Source organism: Paroedura picta, chromosome 9 (assembly GCF_049243985.1).
Source record: "Paroedura picta isolate Pp20150507F chromosome 9, Ppicta_v3.0, whole genome shotgun sequence".
Taxonomy (NCBI): Eukaryota; Metazoa; Chordata; class Lepidosauria; order Squamata; family Gekkonidae; genus Paroedura; species Paroedura picta.
In genome coordinates, this window is record NC_135377.1 from 63,968,807 (window position 1) to 63,989,699 (window position 20,893).

At 42.7% G+C, this 20,893-nt stretch overlaps 1 protein-coding gene across 3 annotated transcripts; it reads right to left on the reverse strand.

The window, feature by feature from the left end:
* Window positions 1–3,072: 3,072 nt before the first annotated feature.
* On the reverse strand, window positions 3,073–20,076 carry LOC143845076 (protein FAM217A-like). 3 transcript variants are annotated; one of them, XM_077353091.1, is made up of 7 exons: window positions 19,579–20,076; window positions 14,228–14,327; window positions 12,832–12,913; window positions 12,720–12,745; window positions 11,503–11,571; window positions 11,309–11,388; window positions 3,073–4,394 (listed from the first exon to the last, which is right to left on the reverse strand). In XM_077353091.1, exons 1-7 carry the CDS (start codon window positions 19,806–19,808, stop codon window positions 3,233–3,235), a joined length of 1,749 nt encoding a protein of 582 aa, XP_077209206.1. In that variant the 5' UTR covers window positions 19,809–20,076; the 3' UTR covers window positions 3,073–3,232. The 3 variants fall into 3 exon arrangements, with proteins under 3 accessions (XP_077209206.1, XP_077209205.1, XP_077209208.1); XM_077353090.1 differs by lacking the exon at window positions 19,579–20,076 and adding an exon at window positions 16,432–17,016; XM_077353093.1 differs by lacking the exon at window positions 19,579–20,076 and adding an exon at window positions 14,976–15,690.
* Between the last annotated feature and the right edge of the window lie 817 nt (window positions 20,077–20,893).

The following is a 20,893-nucleotide window of genomic DNA, read 5'->3' on the forward strand; positions in this document are numbered from 1 at the left end:
TTTTCACTCAGTGGCTACTGCAGGGATCTAGTACATACTTGTGAACTTTGGGATTGAAGGGTTCTGTGGACCAGAAGTGAATGTAGGTGGCATAATGCCCACTAGGGTTGCACATGCGGACACCAACTGGTGAGCCGGCACCACCACCACCCCGCGCCACGGCGCTGGCTGTTTTGGACTGGAATGGCTGTTTTGACGGCCGAAGCACACAACCCTAATGCCCATCACCGACATTCCTGGTGCATTTCAAGAATGTAGAATGTGGGAGGTGCCTGGTGGTGCTTTTGCTTTGCAGGGTTTGTGATTGGAGATTGGATTGGCTGCAGTTTTTTAAAACATTGCTTAAAAAAATGGCTACCACAGCTTACTTTCAGTACCACAGTGAAGAGCCTTGTATTGTGATGGCAGCGGCTGGCAAACCTGCATTTTTAATAACCTGCAGAGCCAATCAGAAGCCTTATTAAGCAAAACCCCTACCTGGCCCCACCTTCTTTCTAAAAATCTGATGAGCAACCAGGAACGGTGACAGTGGGTGCCAGGATACCCAGATGGGCACCACATTTGGGAGCCTTGGCTTGAATGATTGAAGTGCTCATCTATAAAATACATTCCTTGGATAGCAATAACTCTATATTGGGGAGAACAGTTCAAGTTAACCTTTTATCCAGGATCTCAGCACTCCCCAAAGCTCCCAGCAACCATCTGAAGTGATTGTATGCTGGCTCAGATTTCCCTCTGGCTTGCTAACTGGAAATCCATCCATGGCTTTGGATACCAGTGTTAACACCAGTGGGCCACATAATATAACTCTTGACTGTGGCCCCATCTTTGGAAACCTAAGCCAAAGTTTGGAAGGAACCTTTGACAGACAAGCCAGATCTTTCTATAAACTTAAAAAAATCCCAAGTTTACAGAAAAATCTGAAATATTTTTTTAAGAGGGGTTAAAATCCCCAAATGATAGAAGCAGCATATGTAATTTTATGAAAGAAATGTCCTCAATGACAGTTGTTAAGCAACTACAACAGTATTGCCAGACTTGGGCGGTGGGGGGGCCACTTCCCAGGGCAGTTTTGGATTTTTAGGGAGGACTCAAGGGCCAAGCCTGGCAGCAGTCACCAGATAGCTTGCTACCATCTGGCTTGCGTAACTCAGCCAGGCCCAGCTGCTAGCTACCCTACAAAAGCCAATATTGTACAGTAGTTAGTGTCTGGGAGACAGGTTTGAATCCCTGGGTCACCGTGAGCCAGTTCTAGGTCCTCAGCCTAATCCACATCAAAGGTAAATAACATAGTTGAATATGGGACCAGGGGAGAGAAAAAAGTTTGATGGCTGGGATAAAAAGAAAAGCCTGGAAAGGTGAGGATATGGGAGTGGCCAGGAGGAGAAAAAGTATGGGGAGGGGGGGTATGGGAAATGCAGGTGCCCTGTCCCTGTGGGTTCATTATTACAGAACTGGGCCCCAGCCCAACAGCAAGAACCACACAACAGAGCCATAAGTTTCCTAGTTAGGGGCCATGGGGGGGGGGGGAATGAGGTCGCAGACCCTGTTTGTTTGTGTATGTGTGCTATATCATTCTCTTGCAAAAAGCATTGGCTGGAGAGTGTTCAACAAATTATAATTTTAATCAGCACCTATTGCCAGTGACTTTGCAAGACAATGAAAACTACTCATTTCAATCTTTGGCTTGGTTTCCAACTTCACTGTGCCTCACATCAGTTAAGTGGCCCTGAGTTTCAGCTTCACCCTCAACATCTATAAGGTTTACAATAATTTTCCCCTCAACATTTCCATATACTATGGAATATGTTTCTTAGGACAGATCCCAATGTGAAAGTGGGAAACTGCTGCATCTATTATTCAAATTCAGGCAATAAAATGAGGGCAGTTCCCCTCCCAAGTCTAAACAGCTGAAATCCTGTATCAGAACTGCCCTGCCTTTCCTTGGTCTCAGCATAGGTATGCAAGGATTTTCCCCCATTGCTAAATGGATTGTGTTAAAAGCAGTGATCAACTGAGGATGGGTGGGGAGTAGCGTGCCTTCCATTTTTAGCATTATCCCTCAGGTGGATGGCAGTGTTAGAGCAATTCAACTGTTCAGTGTCTAGAACACCATAAGAGTCTTTTTCTCCTCCCCATGTAATGTGGATGGCACAACGAGGCTTCTAACCCACGCTGGATTAGGTTCATGGGGCACAGGTTTATCAATGGCTACTAGCCATGCTGGCTAAAGGGATTGTCCACACTATTCAGGCAGAAGCTCTGAATGCTAGCTAGAAGGCAACATCAGCAGAAGGCCTCCCTTCTTTGTTGGTCCTCCAGGGGGACTGGTTCACCACTGTCTAAGACAGGATACTGAAACTGGACTAGATCTACTACTTCAAGCAGGCCTAAAAATGGCAAGTGGGAAGGAAGGAATCTTGTCAGATTTCAGAAGTTAAGCAGGGTCAGTGATTGGATGGGAGACCACCAAAGAAGGCTCTCGAGAGGAAGGAAACAGCAAACCACCTCTGTTTCTCACTTGCTTTGAAAGTTCTTTGCTGTGGGTCATCATAATTTGGCTGTAACGTGATGGCACTTCACACAAAGATGTAAAACATTTTGGGTCCTCAAGGGAAAGTTACCACATACAAAACCACAAAGCTAATTCCACTCTTCTGGCAGTGCTCTAGCATTTGATTTCTGCCACCTTCCTTTTGTACCGCAACCTTTTGAAAGTCAGGAGAACTTGAAAACCAGGTTGTTATGTAATTTATGCACAGTATTTGGCCACGTTCAGAACAGTTTGGGGAATGGCTAAACCAGGTGATACAGCCTTAGTATTGGGTAATCAAAGCTACGCATTTTCTGAACATGGGAGATTTCATCCTTAACTCATTTAGTATTGCTCTTTTCCTCACTCTCACCAACACAACAATAGAGGGGCTCTCAGTTGTAACAGAGCTTCTATCAAAGTGTCTTATTTAATTTCTCATTACTGTTTTTCAGTTTAGAATAATAACAAATCAGTGCACATGCTATACTTTATTTCCAAATCCAATACAAATATAGTAAAAAAAATCTGAATACTGCATTAAAACAACACCTACAAGAGAATTGTAATTTACAATTGTTACTAGCCAGTTCATCACTACTAAAGCAGGAATAATGAAAATGATTGCTAAAAACGGGGAGGGGTGAATCTAATATAAATACAAATGACAAATGGACACAATGCTGGCTTTACAGTGAATCACTGATTATCAGCCTGAGAATGTTTGGGCTTTGCCAGAACAGATAGTCTGTGAGAGTTGAGAGGTTTGCCCGTTGATACATCATTTCTACAAGATTTCCTTTTGGTCCTTGGCTGTTTGCACTTTGAACTTTCACCGTCAGCTAAGGGGTTAACAGCAGGTGTGCCGGGTGGTGGCATTTTGACTGCCGTTCGGGTTTTTGCTGAATTTCCAGCGCATGGCGTAGACCTTTGGGCAGCTGCACTGCTGGGGTCTAAAGTCACTGGCGCTTTAGTGCACTTATTGGAGGATGCTCGCATATGCTTTGAATGTAAAGCAGAAATTTGCCCAGAATTCGACTTATTTTGAGAATTGTGGCAAGTCCGCTTTGACGTGTCTGTTTCCTGCACACGAGTGCCACCATTATGAACGTCTCCATTAAAGGTAGGCTGAGGACGCGAAGGATCAACTGCTCTGCGTTGCTTCTGCTGAAGCTTCCTTTTTGTAGAACCGGGGTGGTTGCTAATGATAGGAGAAGCAGATGAGTCCTTTTTCCTTTCTTTCAATATTGTCACGTTCTGTAACCTTTCCATTTCCACCAAGCGAGAAATGAATTTATCAAGTGACTTTTCCAGTGGTGGTTCAACTGATCGTTTCCAGTCGTCCCCCTTGGATGAGGCCAATTTTTGTAAATCCAATGTATTGTAAGGTGACGGAAGGAAATCAGGATATGAAGATGTATTATGCTCCACTGAATAGGAAGCTTCTATGTCTTCTATAGGCTCTGGCCTAAGATTAAGGTTTGACTTTTGTAAATATTTTAACAAAACTGCCCTGCTTTTTGCACCCTCAGATGCATACTTTTCCTCTGCTAGAAGCTTTTCCTTTTTGTGGCTGTTTCCTTTTTTCCAGTTCAATTTCTTTACAGCAGGCGTTTCATCACTACCACTGTCTGTAAGAGGATAAGAACTGGAAGCAGAAGGTTCATGGGTCTTTGTAGAAACGTCCCCATCTCCATTTCTACAACGCTTCACTAACTTTGTCTGTTGGGTTCCAGGATATGAAACGGGCTGGTATTTTTTCACAGGGTGAGAACCTACCCGCTTTGGGTTGGTGTTGATGAAGCTTCCTGGAGTATCACTGGAGCTAGATGGCATTTCTGCTAAATGTTTACTGAAATCTCTGGAGAAAGAGAGAAACGGTATTAATAAGGTCAGGCATGACATTATCTATCTCGGAGACAGTTGTTACTGTCACTGCTGCTGAAGAGGAAGAATAAATCCATTAGCAGATAAACTCCATGATAATACATATTGAAGTGAGACTTCAATATTATCAGCAATTTATTAATCTCACTAATATACAAATGTTCCATATAAAAAAACAGCCTGTTCTTTAACATTGCCTATCACGTCCGCTCCTCTCAGTCTTTTCAACTGATTAGTATGTCATCAGTTGAAAGATATGGCACAATAAATGCAGAGAATTGGCCAAGCTGCATTTTACCATGCCAGATCAAGAGAACAGGAATAGGAATATGTTTAGTCAAATAAACTAGATGGCGCAAGCAAGCTGTGCAAAGAACGAAGGAAGGGGGAATTAATCAGTCTCATCAAAAAGAAAACTCTCCCACCTCTAATTCAATAACTAGCTAGAAAAATGACTAGTAGTTGTGGAAAGACAAGACATAAGGACTTCTTTGGACCTCACATTATCTATGGAATTCATCCTGAAATTCATCTGTCATCAATAGATGATACACCTCTCAGTGGTAGGGAATAGGGGGGCGTGATGTAGCTGAATGTGGTCAGTGCCTTCTGAATGGAGCAAGGCAGAGGAGTTCTAGCAGAGCACACTCTACTTCTTCTTGACTTCACTCCTCTTTTGACACATGTGCAGCCTAAGGACTGGAAGTGATCTCCCCTGCTCTCCAGGCAGTGTTGCCCACATTTTTTTTGAGAGAGATATTCCCCCCCCCCCACACACACACACACCCGCAAAGCCTGGATAGTTGTCTGTTGAAACATTTTATAATTAATGTTTTAAAAGCTACCCCCTTACACCTTGAAAACTACTCCTAGAAGAAACACTGATGGGCTTCTGGTTGATACAAAGATCAGTCAACGAGTCCAGTGCACAGTTCTGTGCTAAGATGTAGTCCTGGTGATGTATCGTCATGACGATTGCAAGGGGCATATATTTCCCCTGAGGTTGGCCTTTGACTTTGCTCTAAAAGACCAATTTGTATGCTAGAAAGGAATTAAATAGATCAAAAGGAAAGCATGATGTAGTGTCTTTAGTAAAAGATGGAATACTGAAAATTAAATTTTAGCCAAGACCGTGCAGTCCTGCTGGGCTTTTATTAATATTTTGTAGTTAGTCTGACAAGTCCAGCATAAGTAACTAAAGTGTTTTCCAGACTGTAGGTTGACATTTCTGAAACAAATCTATAATAATTAACAAAAATGGTTTAACTCTTTTCTTATGTCTAGAAAATGGAAACCCGATTATACAGCAACAATCTGGCAAACTAGGTAGTGCATACTGAATATGGTGTATTGTGTTATCAATAAAGAGGCTTTACATTATTTTCCTTCTCATTTTCTTTTTTAGCAGGTTTACTTCTAATGTTTTATTGAATTGATATTACTTGGTCAAATACTGTGTTTAATAAAGTTACTTTTGAGTATAGGAAATGTATTTACTATTAGCTAGATTAAGAAGAATTAAGAACTGTCATACAGGTTATACGGGTTGAATATAGTAGTAGATATATTTGGTATTGGTTATTTAGTATTTAGTATAAGTTTTTTTTAAAGGGGAGGATTTAAAAAATTGATATAGGTAATTAACCCCAAATATGTGCTCTGCTTAAATTATTATATAAACTATGTAAATGAACTGAGTAATGGCTTCAAAGTACTTGATGACATCAGAGCTGCCCTACATTAGCTCTTAATGCAGAGACCAAAGTTCATCCTTCACCAGAAAGTGAACTAGAGTGGAGAGTAATTGAGGACCACTCGATTCTCCTTAAGCAGAACTGAAATCTCTCAAGGGAATCCAGGGTAGGATTAAGCAACATGTTACCCACAAATTGAAGCAGAAGCCTTAAAGGGCAGTGGTCACTCTCAGTTCTGTTGCCAGCCTCAAAACAGCAGGTCTCGAACAAGAGTAAGGGGGATACTACAATGTAATCTATTGGGCTGGCTCCTCATGTGGATAAGAATGTAAATGTGCCACCACCAGGCACATCAAACCTTGTGCTGTGGAGAACAATATGCTGCTGAGAGAGGGACAGCAGTTCTGCTCATCTTAAGCCTGGCTTATTTATAACTATGTAATGTGAAGACTGGTCCAAGAAACAGACTTGTTTGGCACCCTGGTTACTGATATAAGATCAGCCAGATCCTCTTCTGGCATTGAAATCTCCACAGAGCATGAGGTGAGATTTAGGAAATCGTAGAACTAAGGTGTCAAAACTGGTGGACAAATGATCCCCAAAGTCTTCCATGCACTGGGATTTTAGGTGGGATGTAGTTTAGGTGATATGGACAGAGCCAATGGACTGGCCTTGGATCAGGTGGGTCCTGAGACCCACTTTGCAAGGTTTGTACATCATTATGAAGACTGATGTATATGAACACTACCAGGCCCCCCAGTCCCCCATCCCTGGACACAAGTTGACAGCTGGTATAGCAAAGGTTCACTATTTCTGAAGAATAGGGGGATTAGACATCTGGGGCCATGTCTCTTGCAGACATAATATGTAAAGCTGGTATAAGAATAAGAAAAAAAATCACCCTCATGGAGTTTGTTCCCACTTCAATGGATTACGCAACAACAGATGTAATTGTCAATTGGGTCTCTCTATTTTATCTAGCCCTCCTAAAGAATCTACAAAAAATGCAGCTGTTTTTGAAGGACACTTGGTAGGGGTCAGGGAAGTTGTTATCTATCTTCAGTATCCAAATCGTAATCCTCAAGGAAATGGTTAAATATCTGCTCATTACCCTTACCCCTATTAGAGGGATGAGTATAAAGGTATTCTTCGGGCAGGGGAAACACTCAGTCAACAAGAGGTGCCTATGTAGGGTTGGATACATTGAAAAAAATTGGGCTAGGGTTGACTTTACCAGAACCACTTCTGTGTTTACCACACTGGGGATGGAAGTCAGAGTTGTTAATAATAAGGATCTTTCCTTGATTTCCAGAACTTTAGATCTCAATTGCTCCAATCTGTCAGTAATTACTGTTGGCCTGAAGCTGGGAAAGCAGCAAAAGAGCTTATTAGATCCTGCTCCTAAGCACCTTTAAGAGGAGAGCTCTCTTCATTGGTGTTTGCGTTACGCAGGAGGGTCACCCCAGCTTATTAGGTCTTGGTCTAAAGAGTTAGTCTGATGTCGCTTTGGTTGCTTGTCTTGGGCTGCAGAGCTGGGAAGATGTGAAGTCTTCCAGTTGAAAAGTAGAGTTTGAAATGTACTCATAAAAACCCATGTTGGGAATATTCCCTTCGATTTTAGGAAGGCTTTCTGTTGGATTAATAATGAGCGAACAACTGGATAGTCAAAACTCAGTAATGCTTTGTAAGGATTAAAGAGGTTGACGGATTTCAGTTTTAAAAGGCTCATTCTGCTGCCAAATAAAGTTCTTGGTGCTGCTCAGCATGAGATTTTGTATTCGAAAAAGGCATGTAGCCAATGAATTGGAAAAGGCTCAAGCAAACCTTGTGTGGCTGGAGAACTAAATGAGAGATGCCTCCTCTGCTACCAGACAAGGAAGAGCTGGGAACACTTCCACAATCTTACAATACTCCTCCCTGGAGTGTCTATGCAGCTGTTGTCCACTCAGTACTCCTGTTTTATTAAAGGGCTCCTGTTGTTAATCTTAGCTTTGCTTAGGAGCAGGAAAGGAGATAAACTCACCCAGTCCACCTGGGCACTTTCGAACCCCCATCACCTTACACATTTTGTTTCTAATACAAATGCTCCTCTTAAGATACAGAAGCACAGCTCTTTGGAGAAGGAGGAGGAAAAAATGCAAGCAACATGTGCAGCTTACTCAGTTTCTAAACACGAGCTGCATGCAAGTTCCTTCCAAGCTGATTTCAAATGGCCTGACTAGTGAACTTGTTGATAATTTCCAATACCAGCAAGTCCACGAATCCCACATAATCAGCTTCTTACAGCAAAAGGCAAAGGATGAGATACCCTGTCTTTAGGCGCTTCCTGGATGGAAATGTTTATCCATGGTAACTTGACAATGTTTGTTAAAAACGTTGTAAGATGGAGCTTGGGAAATAAGCATCTGCCATCTTCCCCTGCCAATACTTATAAAAACTGCAGATGGCAGGCATTCCCTTCCCACACACAGGATTGTATACTTAACTAAATAAATGTAAAAATAATGACTATTATGAAATACATGTTCATCATTCAGTAACAGCAGCAACAACAAAATCTAGAGTCAGAACGATGTTTTACCCATTTGTTGTTGATGTTAGCTGCGAAGTCGAGTCCGCCCCATTGTGGCTTTAGTTTAGAGTAACTGTGAGAACCAAGAAACAAAAGTCTACAACTACAAGTTGTTGTTGTTGTTGTTAGTTGCAAAGTCGTGTCTGACCCATCGCAACCCCATGGACAATGATCCTCCAGGCCTTCCTGTCCTCTACCATTCCCCGGAGTCCATTTAAGTTTGCACCGACTGCTTCAGTGACTCCATCCAGCCACCTCATTCTCTGTCGCCCCCTTCTTCTTTTGCCCTCGATCGCTCCCAGCATTAGGCTCTTCTCCAGGGAGTCCTTCCTTCTCATGAGGTGGCCAAAGTATTTGAGTTTCATCTTCAGGATCTGGCCTTCTAAGGAGCACTTTGGGCTGATCTCCTCTAGGATGGAGCGGTTTGTTTGCCTTGCAGTCCAAGGGACTCGCAAGACTTCTACAGCACCAGAGTTCAAAAGCCTCATATACACTCATATACATATTTAATTGATTGGTTAATCCTATGAGCTTCAGCCGGTTAGCTGATCAATCAATTGCAGTTACAATTTAGTTTCAAAGCAAGCTGCCTCAGCATTAAGCCTCAGGGTTGGCCAAACTGTGGATCTCCAGCTGTCTATTGACTACAGTTCCCATGTAGTCCAGTGCTGGCAGGGGCTCATGGGAATTGTAGTCCATGGACATCTGGAGAGCCACAGTTTGGCCACCCTGCTCTAAAGTCAAATCACGTTTATTTGTATATTCACAGATCAGAATAGAAAGATTAAGCATTTTAAAAAACCTAAAAAAAAGTTAGGTGATATAAAAATTAAAATTTGCAATGTAAGTAACTAAAAGGACATGTGATTATAATGGCTGTAAGTCGTTTGTATCTTTCGGTAAAGCCTAAATCCATCCTGTTCCTGCCACCATCTATACTTCACACATGGCATAATTCTAGCATAAGCTTTTGTGTCCTGTAATCTACTTGTCAAATGTTTGAGCTGAGCCAACTTCTGCAGGCATATTTATTATTAATTTTTAAAATTTATTTCCATTATGTCTCAATGAGACTCTAAGTGACTGTGCAAGTAAAGACAATCAACAGGATGGGACATCCAACAAACCATGCAACAAAACAATTGGCATACTGAAACTATCAACCACCTGGACATTCTTTCTAGCTGTGTGAAGGTTTAACACTTTAGACTCCTGATTCAGCAGTCTGAGGCTTGCTTTTAAAGTACTGTCTGTCAAAGCACGACATGACATCACTGTGATAGCCAATACTGCTGAATAGGAAAGGGAAGTCATAAAAATTAATAACATGTCACACATTTGCATAACTGGGCATGGGACTGCTGTTTTTAGCACCAGATCTGCATTCCCCTAATGCAAGGGTAGTCAAACTGCGGCCCTCCAGATGTCTATGGACTACAATTCCCAGGAGCCCCCTGCCAGCGAATTGTAGTCCATGGACATCTGGAGGGCCGCAGTTTGACTACCCTGCCCTAATGTCTAGTTCCAGCATTATTCAGCAGAAATAAAGGGCTGTCAGCTGGTTCAGCTGTTTTAATATGTAACGGATCTACTCCATGTTTACTGGAGAGAAATCAATGGGACTGCTAAGTAAACATACACCGGATTGAGCTGAATGATTTTAAGATGGAGATTGCAAAACGGGAGTTTCAACTGAATGATCATGATGGAAATGATAACAATATAATTTTGTCAAAACTTATTGCAAGCAGAAACTTCAGTGCAGGCAGTTAAACTTGTGCAAATATTTAGAATCAAAAGGTTGGTATGCAGCTCAAGTAATATAAATGTATGTATTTTCTTCTGTGAGTAGGATCATTCAGGAGGTTAGACCACATCCCGCAACATGAGGTGCAAGATGCCATGGCAGAATTCTAGACCCTAACACTTCATCTGAAAATATTATCTCAATTTAGTAAAGTAGGAGCACATGAAAGATATGTCTTCATTACACATTTCTTCCTAATGTGTGCACTGTATGCTACTGTTTCTTCCTGAAGTGTTCACTGTATTCGGGCATTGTTTGTGTGTCAATCTTGGCTTATCCATAATCATTACCAAATAATAGATAGGCAGGCAGGCAGGCAGACAGACAGTATTCAGGCATGGCATCTCCTAATATCCCTCCATTCTATCAATTGTTTTGCTACTTTTCCACTATTAAAATGTAATGTGATGATGTATATGCAGATATAACTTTACACATGTCCAACAATGCAATAATCTCTATGAATGATCACATCTCTTTTCAGTTTTGTCTCCTTTCGTTTTTTCTTATGTTGAACATCCCTAGACACTTAAGCATCCAATGACGCATCTCGCCCCAACACTTTTCACTGTTTTGCAGTACTCAGCAAATCAAATTTCATAGGTTCCTATGCGTATATGATGGACTTTTTAAAAAAACGAGTCTCAAATCACTGCAGAAAGACACAATTATGCACACACAAAAAACCAAGAGACAGAAGAACATAAGAAACTTCAAAACAAAGGAGTTCTGATACACTATAAGGTTGATATTTTGGCACACCTGTCCAGTTGTTCCACTTAATTTACATTTACAGTGCTAATAAATTTCTTTACCTGCTCACTGAATTGGTTCCTTGGTGATATGTATGGCTCCAAGATTGGTTGGCCTCTTGTTTGCTGCTGTTTGGATTGAGCTGAAATGAGCAAAACATGTCCAGCAACAAGCTATTAATATGCAAGTCAGAATAAACACAGAGAATACACAAAGAATCAAATGGTATTAAAGGATTTCAGCAAATAAATACTACCTGTGCTGTCCTGCTATTTTTTGTCACGTTAAGAGCTGTCATCTGTTCCATTGCAGCTTTATAATGTTCCTGTAAAACAGCAGAGTCACTGCAATACTGAGAGGTACATTAGTTCTAAACTTTAATTTTTCATTGGTGTTCCATATTTTGATCCCACTACTAATTTTAGTTCCTCCTGTTAAACCCCCATGAACTTCATACAAGTTTCAACAGAATATGCATCTGAGCTGACCTTTTGTCAAAAGGTACAGATATACAACTCTAGATTTCAAGAAAAAACCCTGCCAAAAGAAGAGAGGAAGCATCCCCAGAAGGGGCATCAGAGTGGCAATACAGATGTTATTATTTCTTGCTACAATTTTTGTTTGGGCTGTTAACTTATTTACTCTACAAAGGCAAATAGCTGGTGGTGTTGCTGACAACCTTAGGCAGTTGACCCTTTGCAAAGTCTGAGCTTAAAACATCTGCGAATGCTAACAGGCTGGAGATCCCTGGCCCACACAATGTTTGTCTGGTCTCGACCAGGGCCACGGCTTTTTCGGCCCCGGCCCCCGCATGGTAGAAGGAGCTTCCAAAAGAGCTGAGGACCCTGACAGAACGAATGCGGTTCCGCAGAGCCTGTACAATGGAGCTCTTTCTCCAGGCATTTGGTTAAAGCCAGATGGAAGGAAAATCTTAGCCTCCTCCAATGTGCCCAATGATATTAGCTCCCCGGATATGTGCCAGTCTGGGAGCTGGGGCAGGAGGGGAATATCTGGTGTGGGGATGTGGGTGGGATTTTTAATGGATTTTTACTGTTGTACTGTTATTTTATGTTGTAAGCCACCAGGAGCTGGCAGGCCAGGAGCGGCGGCCTAGAAATTGAAGAAATTAAAAAATAAATAAATAAATTCCAGCCAAAAACAGTTCCCACCTGGGAGCTGCAGCAACAAAGGCAACTAGCAATCTAAGCGATGCTGGCCCATGGTGGTACTTCACAGGATATTTGACATTACGAAGGTGTTATGACTACAGTTGCATTAGCATAACCTCACAAATTAAGATATTGGTTCTTTCTGTAAAGAAAAGGCCAGAGGGGAATCCTTCAATGGCAGACAGTTATTATTAGACACCCATCCATGTCTGGATAATGTAGATATCTCTGTGAACTGAAAACTGGAACAAGAAACCATAGTTGCAAAGTATTATTTAAAAAGTGATGCTTATTTTGCTCTTACCTTAAAGTATGAGCTTCCAAGTAGACCTGTAAAAGACCAGGAGTTATGTTTTATTAACATATATTTGCTTGTATTGAATTTGCTTGTGTTGAAAATATTTATACTTGTTTACCTCCACTGCCAACCTTGAGTCCTGGTATATTTAATCTATTTTCAGCAGAGCCATCAGAATCCGGATCACAATTGTGTTGTGTCTGCAAGGACATATTTTTATTGTTTCATGCCAACTGTATTTATAGCATATATATCAAACATAATTTAGGTTTGTATTTTATAAAGAATGTGTGTGTGTGTGCAAGAACTGCAGTCAGGAACTATATAAACTAGATCCATCAGCATGAATAATGAACACTTGTTCCTGTATTTATTGCAAAAGCAACTAAACATTCCAAAGTCTCCTTCTTTCACTGAGGTCCACATAAATAGATCTGACTGAAGATTCTTTCTTTTATCTAGTCAGTTTCCATATGAAATGCAAGCGATTTTAAAATGTCTCAAATAATACCTGGTCCTGGGGGGAAATATGTTACAGCATAAATCAAGGGTATCCACAAAGGCCAAGATTCAAAGGGTTGTACATGACGTTCCATGTGCCCTCATGATCTAACACTCCCCGTTCCCATGAACATCAGCTATCCATACTGAAGGGAACATCCAGAGGGCAGCTATAGTAAAAAAAATCAGTGGCATACAAATATTCCAGGAAAAGAAAAATGGAATGAGCTGCTTGTATCAATTCTGTGCTGGTCACTATCAGGAATTCTGTTCACTAAAATCTGGCACTATGAGGACTGGAAGCACAGAACATTAATTGGAAAACTAGGGCCATCTAGCTGAGATGTCAGCATCAGCATGACCACTCAGCAAAATCCTACCCTCAGTCATTTAGTCAAGAATTTATCATGAGCAAACAAATGGTATCGTCCTACCACCAAGCGTTCTGGTGGATTGAGTTCTGTAGGCACACCAGAAACACATAATAAATTTGAAGTGTCCCACAAATTTGCTTATTGGGGTCACATTGTTAATCATTTCTCATGATGTTTGCCAGATATACAACTGCAATTCATGAAAACATTTCATTTAGTTAGAATATTCTTATTCCTAAATGTTTTCCTCAAATGTGAAAACACTAGCTCAACTATAAAAGAATTTTGACAGAGGTAAAACTCATGAGACTTACTTTCTTTTGCCTGTAGCTAACACGGTTTTAGAATTCTTTTGCCATCAAATTTTCAATGTACTCATTAGCCATAATGGTAAACTTTTTTTTTTTTAACTTTCAGTTCTCAAGATTCAACAAGTACAAAAATGCCGTAACACATGGCAGACTCTTGTTTTATGCTGTTCTACAATGTTCTTTTCATTGACCCTCAGGCTTGAAGTTTGGATTTTGTCCAATATTTTTTTCATTCTTAATGTGATGCACTTTTACCTACTTGATTATGAAACACATGTGGGGAAATATTCTGTGTAGAAAGTGATCCCCGAAACCAAAGCTCACCTACCTGGCGTGTAAAGCGATTTAGTGGGAGACTGGTCCCATAAATGCCAGGAACAATTTCATTTTTTTCCATTACGTTAGGAGACTTGCTCGTTTTGTTTCCCCTGTGAAAAATTGATAGCAAAAATGGACAATTTATGAGAGCATAAGCAGCCTCATTGGTGCAAGTAGCAGTGTTAGGTCACCTACTACTATAGTTAGGATTGTCAAAGTGAAAATACAAATGCTGCCTTGGGCTGCAGCCTTATGAAATGAAAGGGTGTCTGGTCACCCACCCATCCTGGATCATGATCCCCCCCCATCTCTAAGGGAGAAATGGCAGCATTCAGGTGTGTTGGCTGAAATATTAGAAAAGGTGGCCAGTGGCAGGAAGGATGCAAGCCAAAAAAAGCATTCCAAGGGATTTTCCTATACAGAAATACTTGGAGTAACTTCATCTCTTTGACAGTAGCATAGTATGCCAAGGGTTCCCAATTTCCAGGTGAGACCTGGCAATTTCCTGGGATTACAAGTGCTTTTCAGGCAAAAAAGATCAGTTGCCCTATATACCTGGCTGAAGTCCTTCCCCTTCCCAAACCCTGCCCTTCCCACAATTAATCCCCAAATCTCCGGGAATTTCCCAATCCAGAGCCGCCAGTCCTACAACCAATAGTGCATTGGAGAAAGAGGTTTAAAAAAAACCACACCAGCTTTCTGCATTTCGAGAGGAGAGTGTGTATTGTTTTAAGAATAAATATAGAGTCCAGCAGCACCTGTAAGGCCAACCAAGTTTTATTAAAGGTACGAGCTTTCATGTGCACACAAACTTCCTCAGATAGTTGTTTTAACAATGTTTGCATCTGTTAGATTGCGAGATTTTTGCTATTCAATTGAGCGCCTCTTGCTAACTCAGAAAGCAGCAGGAAGCACGTTTAAAATCAAACACCCATCCTAATGATGTCCTTTGGCCCCTCACATTCCTGATTGATTGTTAAATGTTTCCATTTCCACGAGGCAGCATCAACATGGTGCACAATACGTGAAGCAAATCTGATTTTTATGCTAGAAATAAGGCTCCTTCCTAGTTGTACTGGAGGGCGGGGGCAGTTTCCTTTCTAATCTTGGACCAGAGCACGTGGAGTTCCTTCGGTCCGATGGCAGCGAAGGGCAGCGAAGCACGAGAAGCGCAAGCCGCGGCGTCCGTCTGCAACGGAGGGCTCTAACTTGGGGCGGGAACAAGAGGCGTTCCGGAAACCGCGAAGTTGGAAAGGTGGGCGTGTTTTTGCTTCGGGGGCGGAGACTCCCACACCGCCCGCCTTCTCCCCAGGCTCTCTGCTTCGGCCACCGCCTCACCCCTACCCCGGGCAGCTCCTGCAATCCCCGTGCGGGTCTCTGGCCGCGCCACTCCCGCCCGGGTACATGGCCGGCTAGGGCAGGGCAGGGCAGGGCAGGGCAGGGCAGGGCACCGCTGGGTAGGCCCAGGCCTTTCCTCCGCCGAGGCCTTCTCTGCGCGGTGCAGGGAGCCGGTCGCTATGGGAACGGGCCTAGCAGCAGCTGCAGCAGAAGCCCACGAGGCCCACGATGGCGACGCTGGCTTTCCTGCTCTGCCCGCTCCTAGCGGCTGTGGACATCGGGGGTCCCTCATGCCGACTCCCATCTAAGCGTCCTCTTTCGTTTTCCCCATTGAGGGAAGAGCAAGAGGTCCCCAGCAGGACAAGTCGCCCACGCTCTCCGCACCTCCCCCCCCCCACCTCCAGGTTTCACATCTCTAGCTGCAGCTGCACTTTCAATATATGTATCACAATGCAGGAGCCTTCCTTTTAATATTCCTAATAATCCCAGTGTGAAATTTGCCTTTAGATACGGGGGGGGGGGGATTCCATACTGTGGTGATGCAGCCATATATCTCATTGGGGTATATATTATTCTTCCTAATACTTATAGAGTCTTAGTGCTGATTTTGGTCATGATCCAACCAAAGTTAAGCACTTTTTAATTTCAATGTGAGCATTAAAAATACTATGTCAGATTTCAGTGCGAGAAAAGGAATAGGACTTTTGCCGGGTCTGAGACCTAAGCCTCTACGGACATATTCAAGTGACATTTAATAGTAACCAGCCCACGAGCTTGTTTTCTCATATCTATGAAATATTGCCACAAAATCTCCACTAAATTTAATGTAAAAGTATTATGTATCAATGCCTTATTTTTAGCCCATTTGAAACTTACATGTTAATGTCAGGGAGACCTGGTTGATCCTTTTCTTCAGCCTGAAATTTACGCAGAAGTTTTTTCCTGGAATAAAAAGTTGTGCTACACGAATTCACTATGGGTAGTCTGCTGCTTTGTGCTTTTTCAGCAGCAGGCCGGGTTGCATTATTATCGGAGGAGCTGCCTCCTTGTGAAGAGTACACAACAGGTGCTTTGGGTAGACGAAGTGGTTTCTGCTTCAATGCCATTGTAAGAGCAGCCTTGACTATGGGACCCAAGCACTTGAGAGCAATTATGGGTTGAGGTTGGTTTAATTAATAAACCTCACCTGTAACAATGTAAAATATTGTTATCCAAAGCAGAGGTAAACTGCTTTGTTCTTCTCCTGATATATCTCAATTGAGATATGCAAGGAATTGTTAAATTCTCACTTCAAAAACACTGCTTTTTCAAAGCCCAGAAATGAGAGATCTGGTAAAAGTGACCACAGCTAGGAAATACCTCTTCACGCTGTCACTTCCATAAACCCAGTGTGGCTTGAGTGTCTTTGCTACAGTTAGCCTCTAAGAATCTTATGATGTCATGTGTCATTATTATGTCATTCTGACTCAGGTTCAAACTACATGTGGTACTGAGTTCAAAATTCTTTCTGTTATACCTTCTATTACAGTGGTCCCCAACTCCCAGTTTGGAGTCCGGGACCGGTCCATGGTTCAGTTGGTACCGGGCCGCAGCACCCCTTCATCCTCCTCCCCAGCTGCTGCCTCGGGGCAGCCCTGCCACTCTGCTGCTGGCTCACCTTTGGTGCTCTCTGGTGGCCGCCATGGCTGGGGTTTCCCCTCGATGTGGCACTGTGCAGCTGCTGCTGGCAGCACCCCCCAGCAGGCGGTGGGAAGTGAGGGGCACTGGTGGGAAAGCAAGTGGAGCAGGGGCTCAGGCGGCAGTGATGTCCTTTGGCAAAATACTACCTCCCCCCCCGCCCCGGGCTTCAGTAAAATTGTCAATTGTTGACCGGTCCCCGGTGATAAAAAGGTTAGGGACCACTGTTCTATTATACCTTTTGGAACCCAAAGCAGCCTGGGCAAACTGTAAGTCCAAGGGGGGCAAATAGAGAGAGGCTGCTTACTTCTGTGGATTTTCCAAATCATAATGTCACCAAATTACTTTAAAAAAAAACATTTTTATTCATTTCAATTCTGTCTCTCCTCTAATAATGTCTGAGGTGGTGTACAGTTACTAAAATACAACAGAATATAACTTTAGAAAAGTAATACCAATAAAGCAAAACAGCATACATAGCCAAATTAACTATCAAGCAGCATCTTAAAAAAAAACAGTAGAGGGTTACATTCTATTTGAAAACCAAGAAGTTCATCTGGCACCATAAAAATACTCAGAGTATATGTCAGCAAAGGGGGAAAGAGAAAGCCATTTTTCATCCCTGTCTATGGATGGCAGACCCCAGGTGGAATTAGAGCTCATCTCCAGCCTAAAGAAATGGCTGCTTTGGAGGGTAGACTCCATAGCATTAATTTCCACAGTTTGAACTGCTGAATCTTTTCTGTTAAAGACCTGGGGCCATATATCTGAAGGACTGCCTTTATCTGCATAGGCAGCTTCATTCATCCCAAGGTCTCTCCCTTGTGCAAGGCATGTTTGGCTAAAGGTCAGGCTTGAGCCTTTTTAGTGGTTGCCCAGTGTCTCTGGAATGGCCTCCTAAAACAGATCAGAGGCGTTCCTGCCGTTGTAGCTCTTCAGCAAGGCTGAAAAACAGCTGGTCCAAAGAGCTTTTCAGGAAGTCTGTGCTTGGGCAGAGGGAGAATACCTATAGGGTGGTAGACTTTGTCTATACCAGTGGTCCCCAACCTTTTTGTCACCGGGGACCGGTCAACGCTTGACAATTTTACTGAGACCCGGGGGGGGGGGGTAGTCTTTTGCCGAGGGACGTTGCCACCCCTGTTCCACTTGCTTTCCCGCTGGCGCCCCTGACTTCCCGCTGTTTGCTGGGGGGGGGGGTGCTAGCAGCAGCAGCTACACATACCCAGGGGGAGCCCCAGCCATGGCGGCTGCTGGAGAGCACCAAAGGTGAGCCGGCGGCAGAGTGGCAGGGCAGCCCCTGAGGCAGCAGGTTCCAGTTCTACACTACCTGTTATGAGATGGAACCAGAACTGTATGGGGTATTTGAGATTCAACTAGAGATGATGTAAAATTTCCAGGAAAATGTGATGTTTTTTTTCTTTTCTGGGTTGTTTCTGGGGTGGGCCCCCACACTGCCCACCTTCCCCCCCCCGGGAATTGAAATTTGGCAGAAAAACTGTGATATATTCAGTACTAATTGTCCAATCAGCCCTAAATTAATTTTATGGTTTTAACAACATAAAATGTGTTATTTATAACTTTCTTAGTATATAAAATTGCAACATGTGACATGTTTGTGGAATTTAGAAATTATCATTGCATTCATTCTCCCATCATGAAGATGAGATGCCTAAATGCATCTTGGACTTAAAGGCTGTCTTTGTCTTCAGCATACCTACCCTTGTCTTGAAAAATATTTAACTCATTCTAAAAGTGAAAATATTTCATGGGAGTTTTTTCAGTACTTTCAAATATTTTCAATTTTTCTGTTGGGAGAATTTGGATGGAAAAAATGAACCCCCCCATTTTTTCCTAACCTCCCCCCCCTCCAGCTTTCACATCTCTAGCTGCAGCTGCACTTTAAATATATGTATTACAATGCAGGAGCCTTCCTTTTAATATTCCTAATAATCCCAGTGTGAAATTTGCCTTTAGATGCGGAGGGGGGGGGGAATTCCATACTGTGGTGATGCAGCCATATATCTCACTGGGGTATATATTATTCTTCCTAGTACTTATAGAGTCTTAGTGCTGATTTTGGTCATGATCCAACCAAAGTTAAGCACTTTTTAATATCAATGTTAGCATTAAAAATACTATGTCAGATTTCAGTGCGAGAAAAGGAATAGGACTTTTGCCGGGTCTGAGACCTAAGCCTCTACGGACATATTCAAGTGACATTTAATAGTAACCAGCCCACAAGCTTGTTTTCTCATATCTATGAAATATTGCCACAAAATCTCCACTAAATTTAATGTAAAAGTATTATGTATCAATGCCTTATTTTTTAGCCCATTTGAAACTTACATGTTAATGTCAGGGAGACCTGGTTGATCCTTTTCTTCAGCCTGAAATCTACGCAGAAGTTTTTTCCCGGAATAAAAATTTGTGCTACACGAATTCACTATGGGTAGTCTGCTGCTTTGTGCTTTTTCAGCAGCAGGCCGGGTCGCATTATTATCGGAGGAGCTGCCTCCTTCTGAAGAGTACACAACAGTTGCTTTGGGTAGACGAAGTGGTTTCTGCTTCAATGCCATTGTAAGAGCAGCCTTGACTATGGGACCCAAGCACTTGAGAGCAATTATGGGTTGAGGTTGGTTTAATTAATAAACCTCACCTGTAACAATGTAAAATATTGTTATCCAAAGCAGAGGTAAACTGCTTTGTTCTTCTCCTGATATATCTCAATTGAGATATGCAAGGTATTGTTAAATTCTCACTTCAAAAACACTGCTTTTTCAAAGCCCAGAAATGAGAGATCTAGTAAAAGTGACCACAGCTAGGAAATACCTCTTCACACTGTCACTTCCCTAAACCCAGTGTGGCTTGAGTGTCTTTGCTACAGTTAGCCTCTAACAATCTTATGATGTCATTATGTGTCATTATTATGTCATTATGACTCAGGTTCAAACTACATGTGGTACAGAGTTTGCTGGGGGGGGGTGTGCTACCAGCAGCAGCTGCGCAGTGCCATACCAAGGGGGAGCCCCAGCCATGGCGACTGCTGGAGAGCACCAAAGGTGAGCCGGCGCCAGAGTGGCAGGGCAGCCCCTGAGGCAGCAGCCAGGGAGGAGCCGCGGCCCGGTACCAACTGATCTACGGACCGGTAGCAGTCCCTGGACCGGGGGTTGGGGACACTGGTCTATACAGTGTTATTAACACAGCCATGCACACCTGAGCATGCCAGTTCCAAGCCCAGGTAAATGGGGAAAGTTAAGGAAAGAACCGGCAAACTACCTTGTAAAAATTTTGCCAAGAAAATCCTATGGTACAGCTCTCAAACAATTTCAATATGCTGCCTAATGGTGAGCCCCTCAGGCCAGAAGGTACCTAACAAGTGACTGAGGAGGAGCAAGGACCTGCAGATTTTATGACACGCTCTAGATTTTATGACACGCCTGAGGCAAATTCAGCAGGAAATCCAGGTGCTGATGCTGCCAGTGGTAAAAGCAAGGCTCTGTGCTTCACGAAAATGCATCGAATAGCAACTTGGAATGTTAGAGGAATGACTGGAAGTTGTCAAAAGAGAAATGGTCAGGTTGAACATCAGCCTCCTTGGTATCAGTGAAGTACATTGGACAGATGATGGTTTCTTTCGATTGGAGAATTTTACCATCTACTA